General features: G+C 43.4%; 1 protein-coding gene across 6 annotated transcripts in view; it reads right to left on the reverse strand.

Moving 5' to 3' along the window:
- Nucleotides 1-8,504, reverse strand: part of SERGEF (secretion regulating guanine nucleotide exchange factor) — a 266,942-nt gene extending 258,438 nt beyond the window's left edge. For all 6 annotated transcript variants that reach the window (XM_075928093.2, XM_075928091.2, XM_075928094.2 and 3 more), the window contains exons 1-5: nucleotides 8,350-8,504; nucleotides 3,755-3,893; nucleotides 2,910-3,065; nucleotides 2,214-2,308; nucleotides 582-642 (exon numbers count right to left, since the gene is read on the reverse strand). In XM_075928093.2, the coding sequence (XP_075784208.2) occupies nucleotides 582-642; nucleotides 2,214-2,308; nucleotides 2,910-3,065; nucleotides 3,755-3,893; nucleotides 8,350-8,391 (493 nt within the window). In that variant the 5' untranslated portion in view covers nucleotides 8,392-8,504. The remainder of the gene's footprint in view (nucleotides 1-581; nucleotides 643-2,213; nucleotides 2,309-2,909; nucleotides 3,066-3,754; nucleotides 3,894-8,349) is intronic.
- Nucleotides 8,505-10,028: the final 1,524 nt, after the last annotated feature.

The following is a 10,028-nucleotide window of genomic DNA, read 5'->3' on the forward strand; positions in this document are numbered from 1 at the left end:
TGCCGCGCGGCTACACGCGGCACGAACTAGGTAGTTCGAACTAGGCTTCCTAGTTCGAACTACCGTTACTCCTCGTGGAATGAGGAGTAACGGTAGTTCGAACTAGGAAGCCTAGTTCGAACTATCTAGTTCGTGCCGCGTGTAGCCGCGCGGCACGGGGTTCGAATGAGCGGGTATTTAAAAATGGCGGCGCCCCGCTTATGCAAATGAAGCCCAGGAAATTCAAATCCCGGGCTTCATTTGCAATTGCGGTATGCCTACATTACCCCGCTAGTTCGAACTAGCGGGGTAGTGCAGACATACCCTCAGGGACAAAGTCTGGCCCTGTGCTCTTGGACAGTCTTCTTTCACCTCCATTTTTGGAGAGGTGTTTCTAGCATTTTCATCATGTTCTGACCTAACATGCCTGTCCTTACCCAGGATAAGACTTTTCAGATGTCATTTTCTTATGGCTTCTGTAATGAATAGGAATAAACCATAAATCCTCCTCCCCCTTTTTATGTAAGCTAATAGACATCCCATATACTAAAAGCACTATTTGTTTTTAGCTTGAAATGTTAAATTTAGATTGGCATATTCACCTGTAGCAGCAAGAGCATGTCTGAGTCCTGCAGCAACATTTACCACCTTCTCTGTGAGGGACTATTCAAACATAAGAGAAAAAACATATTTGCAATTTGCATTTTATACCTCTCAGAAGGAAACATATTTGAACAAATGAAAGAAAATGGTATCATATTTACAGACTGCATGTCACAAAGTTCATCAAAAAAGATATTCATTTAAAAATATATTTCAGCCTCATTTCAATAATATCTTGGGAATTTCTTAAGAAAACCAAGCAAAGCTTCCAGAAGTGCAATAGTACAGCAGCACAGCAGATCAACACCTGAAATCAAAGCACTCACATGAAGGAAGAAATCTCAGAAATGTGTAATTAAGATGCAAACATACACAAGTTTCTGTTCCCCCTTTTATCAGACGGGATGTTCAGTAACAAAAACCAATAAAAAGCAGCCACAATGTAAATAATTCACTGTTTCTAACATACTATGAGGATAGGCAATTTAATAATTTGGGCAAAGCTGGCAGCACATTTCCATTATAAGACCCCATCTTTACGTATGATCACTGAATTAAACTGTATTATAACACTTATGTACAAAGGGACCAAATTAAAGTTGCATGGGGCACCTTAATTCTCTCATTTCGTAATCTGGGAGCTTGATTTTGCAAATTTAACATTCTTTTAACATAGTTTTGTGGGTGTAGTCTCAGAGGGGTAGTTGTATTAATCTAGAAGGTGTCACAGGACTCCTCATTGTTTTTGCAGATACAGACTAATAGATTTATTTGGGCATAAACTTTCATGGGTAAAAAACAGTTGTATGTATTAAAAATGTATACGCTTGGGCTGATGTTGAGATTGAAATAGGAGACAGACTGTCAAAAGCCAGGTTGATGTCATGGTAGAGGTCTACTGCAGACCACCTAACAAGGAAGGAAAGGTAGGTGAAGCTTTTTTTGAACAATTAACAAAATCATTCAAAGTACAAGACTTAGTGGGAAGGAGGTCCGCATCTATCCAGACACCTGTTGAGAAAGTAACACAGCAGGGCACAGATTATCCAATAAGTTCTTGGAGACCATTTCTTATTTCAGAAAATGGAAATAGCTACTAGGTTCTAGATTTGATTTTGACAAATAAGGAGGAACTGATTGAGAATTTGAAAATGGAAGGCAGCATATGTTTTGTTAGTCTATAAAGTGCTACCAGACCATTTGTTGTTGTTTTTTCTAACAGACTAACTCAGCTACCCCCTAATGCTCATGAAATGAAAGAGTTTGTGATTCTAAGGAATGGTAGGAGAGAGAACAGTAAAACAAAAACAATGGATTTCAAGAAGGCAGACTTTAGAAACTCAAGGAATTTGTGGGTAAGGTCCCAGGGGAAGCAAGACTAAGAAGCAAAAAAACTGAAAACATTTGGCAGTTTTTCAAAGAGATATTACTTAAGGGCACAAGAGCAAACTATTCCACTGCATAGGAAGGATAGGATGTATGGCATAAGACCACCCTGGCTTAACCAAGGGCTTAATCCAAGATTCCCTGAAATCAGTAGTCTTTCCACTGATTTTAGTGAGATTTATATGGGGTGCTGAAAACAGTACACAGGTCCAGATCTGTAGCAGACAACTCTGTTGAGTCTTTACCTCAATCTTTAGTGGGATCAAGCTTCCTCCTGAAGTTTGAGGGACTCCTAGTTGTCCAAAAGAGTTAGACCCACAGGATAAAACTTGGCCATTTCCTGTAACATAATACAGACTTGTTAGAGTAGTGTAACTCTTAACATTATACCTTAGGGTACACATATGGTTAAAAGCAACATACCATAACACATCATTAAAACAATTATATGAAAGATACTACAGCACAGCATATAAAGAATTGAAATATTCCTTTTTGAAAAGTTCAAGAGCTTGTGTTCTAATATACACCATGTTCAGTAAAAGGTTAACGATAACTGAAGGAGTGTAGGGAATATTTGGCTACTCCACTTGCATAGCAAATAGCATAAAACCTCAGAGCACTCTGGCCTTGTGCAGACCTTTGTATGAGAGAACTCTGTGCTTTTATTGTATGTTCAAATATTTCTTCAGGCCCTAGTGGAAGACGGTGAGTCCTAGTGGACAGAGCTCTGAACTGGAATTCCAGAGATTTAAATTCTATTCCTGGCTCTGCCACTAGTCTGCTGGGTGACCGTGAGCAATTCATTTAACTGTTGCGAGCCTCAGTTTCCCCTTTTGTAAAATGGAGATAATGATACTGACCTCATTTGTAAAGCACTTTCAGATATATTGATAAAAGCATTATATAAAAGCTAGGTATTATTAGTGAAATGGGCTTACTTGTAAGTATGATTGTAAAATCCCAGCCACAGGCAACTTGTATCACACAAAGACTAGACAGAACAGGACACAAAGTCAAACACAGAACATCCTCAGTGTGATTGAGGCCCAACTGTCCTTCTTTGTTTTGGCCACATACAAAGAGTTCTCCTGCACCTGCAAAATTAAACCACTGTCACAGGTAGATTTATAATAGAGGCAAAATGGAATCACACACATATTGGAACCCTATAGCATTGCGTGCATAGGCTTTGTCTTCTGAAGACATAATTATAATCTCTTTAACAAAGTAAAAATACGCTTTTCTTTCTCGTGTAGACACAGCCATGAAGAATATGACTGCCAAAGGAGATTATTCTATAGTTAATGTTGCTCCCTCTCGGTGTTTCAGAGTGAAACCTTTCATCCAATTCACTTTCTGCTTCATATCCTTCCTAGTCTCAAGTAGCCATAATGTATGGTAAAAGTTTCCCACCAGGGATTTGGATGCCACTTAAGGTAAGGAGTAAACTAGCTTTTCAAAGTAAAATATTCTCTCTTCCTGCCAAAGCTGTGAACTCTGTTGCATAATAAGGATCTAGAACAGGCTAGGAAATAATCATCATATAATCCTAAAATGACCTCTAGAGACAAACGAAATAACAAAACTCCCATTTAAAACAATTCAGTTCATTGGCAGCAAATAGCTTTTCTGCTCTGCAGTCAAGATTTGTACTTGCTAGAAATTATAATCCACCCATAGGTGGCAGTACAAGCACAGCAACAAGGAAGGTACCCTGCAAGATGATTCTCATTCAGAAACCTGTTAGCTCTTGCCCTGCACATGTCATGTGAATGTCTGTTACCAGTAATAATTGCAGAGTGTCCTCCTCCTCCAGTAATGCTCTTAATGTTTTGATGTTTGCAGGAAAAATCTTTCAGAGTCTGGGGCAAAAGCACGTCCTCTTTATGACCAAGGCCGAGTTGTCCATAGCTGTTTGCACCCTTTAAACAGATAAAGAAAAATTAAAATATGGAAGAGCTTTATGCGCAGAGCAATTTATTAGCCTTTAGGTAGAAATACTTGACTTGTCTGTATTTTGCTATGCAGAACATAGAACACAAACAACTTGGATTTTATGCATTATATGCAAACCTTTAAAAATTATAGTGCAAGTTCAACATGCTTCTGCCATTAAAATATTGGCCAATTTTAGCAACTATTACTTAAGAATTCACAAGATTGTAGTGCAGCTGAAACGCTACATAGAGCCTGGGGCCAGTGGGACTCCCCTGCTGGCCACAGGCTCCATGCAGCATTTCCACTTTGAAATATATAAGAGCCCTAGTGGAGACTCTTGTATATTTCAAAGGTGGAACTCCGCCACTGCACCCCTGCCCCCTCCCACAGAGCTGGAGCTGGGAGGAACTGGTTTTTAGGCCAGCTCCCCCCAGCACTCACTCCACTTCCCCCACCCTTGCTGCCTCTTTTCTGATAGAGGCAGCAAGGGGGGGAGCAACTAGTGGTTTACACCCCTAATCTAGAGCCCTTCAAATCTGCAGCTATCTGCTTCACATCATGCAGATGGAGAGACAAATTTTGTACCCATACAGGGCTTTAAAGATCAATATATTTTATTTATTCAAGAGAGTGTTAAGAGGTGACTCAATCAGTCTGTGGCTATATCTACACTGCAGGTTTCTTACGCAAGAACAACTGTTCTTGCGCAAAAACTTGCAGAACGTCTACACTGCATGCACATTCTTTTGCAAGAAAATTTACAGTAAAACGTTGGAAAACAGGGCTTCTTCCAGAAGAGTTATTTCTCTCCCCACGAGGAATAAGTCCTCTTGTGCAAGAGCTCTTGCGCAAGAAGGCAGTATGGATGGGCAACAGGGGTTTCTTGTGCAAGAAACCCCTATGGCTAAAATGGCCATCAGAGATTTCTTGAGCAAGAGAGCATCCACACTGCCATGGATGCTCTTGCACAAAAGCACATCTCCTGTGCAAAAGCACATGGCAGTGTGGACGCGCTCTTGCGCAAGACCTTTTGCACAAGAACTCTTGCGCAAGAAGCCTGCAGTGCAGACGTAGCCTGTAAGTATCTGCATTGGTACACGATTTCTGAGGTAGAAGTTCTTTAAATCTAGCAGACACAGACATAACAGGATGCAACAGGTGGAAGCTGAAGCTAAAAATTCCTGGTTAAACCAGGAATTGAATGTAGGTCTCTTGAGTCCCAGGCCAGAGCTCTATGCATTACTAAACCATGAAGTAGCAAGTTATCTCCAGAATAGCTTCCCATTCAAACAACTGGGATGGTCATAAGGAAAACTATGAATGGTCTGCACTGTAATACCATAGATAGCATAAATGGCCACCGCTGTCACTAATTTACCAAATAAGTCCCTAATCAGAGACCTATTGTGAACATCTGGTTAGTTATTTTAAAAATCAGCTATCTTATTTCTCTATGCCAATACTGGCTTATTTTTTGTATGCATCTGTTTCCTTATCACACAAACCCTCAAACCACAGAGTGATATAAATGACATGAGCTATATTCTTTTTATGCAGTCCTGGGCTTGTCAAATACTCCACAGAAAAGCTGAATATTTCCAAATTCCCTTTTATTATACAAAACATGTCCCTGGCTAACAAAGAAAATTTAGCAAGATAATTTTATGTACTTTGAGCTAAATTCATTATTGAGGTATATTAGCACTACTGTGGTGCTATTGATGGAATTGTGCCTGAATATATCCATGGTTAGTTTAGTCCAGCATGCCTACAACTAAAAAATGGGTCAGGCTTGTTAGAATTAAAATTATGCATGCAGTAATTATGCTAATAAACCTCTCTCCACTAAGTTTTCAGTAATGTAGATGTTCTGTCAGCACACTATCCCCAAAATGAAATAAGTAGCACATGCTGTCTCATTTGGAAGTTACAACTAGTGAAATGGAAACACTTTTCTCTTTAGTCAGCTCTTAACTCAGAAAGGGCATAAAAGAGAAGCTACTGATATATTTATAAGCTAAAACCAAACCAGATAAATGAATAGCACAAAGTAGGCACTGGGAAGTCTTAAAATATCTTTGAGGCTTTTTAACAGCATTAGTTGATAGCAGTCCATGAGACCAACAGATGTGATTATCAATTTCAATGCCAGCAGCATATTTATTTGCCTTCAACAACATTGTTAGCAAAAACCTGTCACTGGTTTTGGTGACTTCAGACCCAAAATTACTGCTCCCTCCCCCCAGCAGAAATTAATCATTAGGATTTTCACTAGCTTCCCCGTTTTCCACCTCATTTTCCCGTGCCCTGCCTATGTTCTCTTTCCCCCCTCCTCCCCGGACACATACACACATGACGTGTTTAAAGGAAGATAGCATCAGTTAATAGGAAATGAATGTAGCAAATTTTAAGACAATATCATGAAAGGCACTTAAGTGGAAAGGTCAAAGTTCATTCTAAGGATTTTTTTTCCATATACTGCGCAGCCTATGGCTATGTTTGCATTACATTTGATGACTTCAGCTCAGTAGGAAAATGGAAATTAGTGTTAATCACTACATTATAAACAGCCCCTGAGTGACCTTTTATTATTATTTTTAGCATTTTTATTCAGTGCAGCCTGCTTGTATGAAGGGAGGCTTTTCTAGCACTTAAATGTACAAATAGTAAGAACCAAAATGAGTGCACTAGAACTGTATCAAGAGTACCAGAGGCAAACCCATGGAGTTCAATGATGCAGCATATAGTCACACCTCTTTAATAAAGGCAGCCTGAGATGATCACCCGACCCAGTGTGCTATGTTCCTACTTGTTATAACCATAGGGTCCACCCTACAATTGTGCACATTGGATGAGTTGCTATCCCTGCAAGGAGTCGCACCATAAGGGCTGGACCGAGGGGTATTGCCGCACCCGCTGGCCTGAACTGGTGACAACCACCCAAATACATGGTTTCTGCCTTCAGCACCCCCAATTATAAAAACTGTTCCAGCTAGGGTTGCCAGGTGTCCAGGTTTGAACTGGACAGTCCAGTATTTTAGCTTTCTGTTCGGGAAACAAATTGAGAAAATATAAATGAGAAAATAGAAATGTCTGGTATTTTCTAAATAAGATGTAATGTAGATTGAGATGTAATGTCAAGTGTGTCCGATATTTTTGTTTTGAAACTATCTGGCAACCCTAGTTCCAGCCCCAATGAGCCCCACTAATTTCACTGAGGCAGCAACCTGCCCTTGCACAAGGAGCGGCAGGCTCCCGCCACACTATGCCCTGTAGTCTTAGCCAGTCCCGCTACAGTAAACACAGCAGTGGCTGCAGTCTGCTCAGTCTACTTTATGCAAGAAAGTGGCAGCTGAAAGGGCCCCTGGAAAGTCAGCTGTTTGCCTCACCCCTCGCTTTTGGCTGTTAATTTACCGCACAACAGCAACCCCTCATTCCTCTGACCTGCCACCGCTCAGCCCTGCCACCGCTCAGCCCTCACGCCCCCATGGCTGGGGTTCGCCTGGTGTCTTCCGTGAGCAGCACGGCAAACAAAAGGGGGGGGGGAGACCAGAAGGGGGTGAGACATATTGACAGCCTCCTGTAACGCCCAGTCAGGCGCTATGGCCCAGCGCTGCACATGGGGACACACTGCCTTCCCCCCAGCACGAGGGGGCTTACAAGCTCCCACCCTGGACAGGGCCACCACGCCTGGGGCTTTGTGAGGGGCACCCATGAGCCCAGTGGCCACCCCAAGCAGCAGGCACCGGCACACAAGCCCCAACAGGCACTGATGGCTACAGGCGGCGCGGGGGGGTTGCTCTTGCAGAGGGGGCATCATTTGGCTACTGGCGGCGGGGGGGGGGTTGCTCTTGCAGAGGGGGCATCATTTGGCTACTGGCGGCGGGGGGGTTGCTCTTGCAGAGGGGGCATCATTTGGCTACTGGCGGCGGGGGGGTTGCTCTTGCAGAGGGGGCATCATTTGGCTACAGGCGGCGGGGGGGTTGCTCTTGCAGAGGGGGCATCATTTGGCTACAGGCGGCGGGGGGGTTGCTCTTGCAGAGGGGGCATCATTTGGCTACAGGCGGCGGGGGGGTTGCTCTTGCAGAGGGGGCATCATTTGGCTACAGGCGGCGGGGGGGTTGCTCTTGCAGAGGGGGCATCATTTGGCTACAGGCGGCGGGGGGGTTGCTCTTGCAGAGGGGGCATCATTTGGCTACAGGCGGCGGGGGGGTTGCTCTTGCAGAGGGGGCATCATTTGGCTACAGGCGGCGGGGGGTTGCTCTTGCAGAGGGGGCATCATTTGGCTACAGGGAAGAGGGAATTGCTGGGCAGGTACAAGAGCCGGCGAGAGAGGGGGACACCTCCTCGGTTTCCTGCTTGGGCCCTTTCCTCCCCTCGCAGCCGAGCGCAGCCTCCCCTCCCGCGCTCAGGGCTCCTGCCCGGCAGGCACCGACCTACCCAAGCGAAGAGCGCCCGCGCCGCCTCCCCCGCCGACTCCATAGGCCCAGCCCGGCAGCTCCGCGCAGCCCCGCCCCCTTACCCCCTGGAGCCCCGCCCCGCGCTGGGCCAGAGCGAGCAGGAGGGGCGGGGCCTGGCGGCGGGAGGTCTCGCGCGGGCCGAATGGTGGTGTAGGGTGGTGCCATTCATGCCTGGGACTCCAGATGCGTGTCTCTCTCTCCCCCCCCCCCACCCACCCCCTGCGCCTTCCTAATTAAACCACAGCCACCTTCGGTCTGGGGCGCTCCCTGCCTTTCACGTGCCTGGCTGCGGCCCTGATAATGCTCTTTAAACAAGAGGCGGTTGCAATCATATACATGGGATTGTAAAAAAAAAAATTAAGATCGTTATGGTGGTTTATTTATCTAGATACAGAAATAGCCACTGCATTGGGTGTCATGTGGCTTTTGCAAGTAACTGAAACTTAACACTTGCCCACAGTTTTGTATTTGCAAGGATACTATCAAAATGTCTGTCAAATGAGTAATAGACTGTAAGCTCTTTAGGGCAGGGCCTGTCCCTTTGTTTTATGTGTGTACAGTGCCTGGCACAACCAGGGCCCCATCCTACCAAATAAGTAAATCGTCACCTACGAATTAATTGCATGTTGAGATAGTATTATATGCTTTGTTTTCTGCAATTTCTTAGGTGAACTGTTTTTGTGGTATAGCCCAAATAAAAAACAATTCAGATTCTGCTAAACCTTTCCTATTATTTAAATGCTTTGAGCATGACATTCCAGCATAGTGCCAATCTGTTGGTTGTTTTTCTCAGACTATAGTTTACCTACAGAGGACCAAATTCCTGCTCACTTCTGGATTTATGCCTCCACATAAACACAAATGTATTTTGCCTCAGAAGGGTAGTCATCTTAGTCTGTAACTTTAAAAACAAGTAGTCCTGTAGCACCTTTATATATATACATATATATATGTATATGTATATATATATATATATATATAATCATGGGCTTTCATAGGTAAAACCTACTTCATCAGATGATGAGCTGGAGACATCTAATGAAGGGGGTTTTACCCACAAAAGCTCATGATGCTATATATTTGTGTTAGTCTCTAAAGATATCATAGGGCTACTGGTTGTTTTACAAGTTTATTATGCTACTGTAACTGTTTTGCTCCATATTTTAGCTGCCCTGCACTGAAATCCATTCACCTCCTAGAGGCAAACCAAGGGTCTTTGCATCTCTTGGGCACAAAAACACAAAATATGTTCCCTATTACATCCCTCCATGGCATAGCATGGAGAGGGTCAACCTGATGATTTAGGGAATCCAGGAAAAGGATCCATCCTAATGTGCCCTTCTTGGCTATCACTTGTGTTTATGGGACCATAATAATAATGATGATGATAATGTGTTCATGATAACAATAACAAAATAAGAATAAAATCACTGGCTGCAGAATTTGAAATGGGGACTAAACAGGACGATTCCCATTCACTATGAAGCATGTACATTCACAGCGGGGAGAAATTCACTCCAGTGGAGCAGAACTAGGCCTAATCACCATTTAAATACCAATATGGCATCCGTACAGAGTTTAAATGAAATTTATGCAATGCATATGCTTTGTACAATCCCACTGTCTATAGGTGAATATTATCCAGTTTGAGTGTTTATT

Source organism: Pelodiscus sinensis, chromosome 5, assembly GCF_052426305.1.
Source record: "Pelodiscus sinensis isolate ZL-2025 chromosome 5, ASM5242630v1, whole genome shotgun sequence".
NCBI classification, from domain to species: Eukaryota; Metazoa; Chordata; order Testudines; family Trionychidae; genus Pelodiscus; species Pelodiscus sinensis.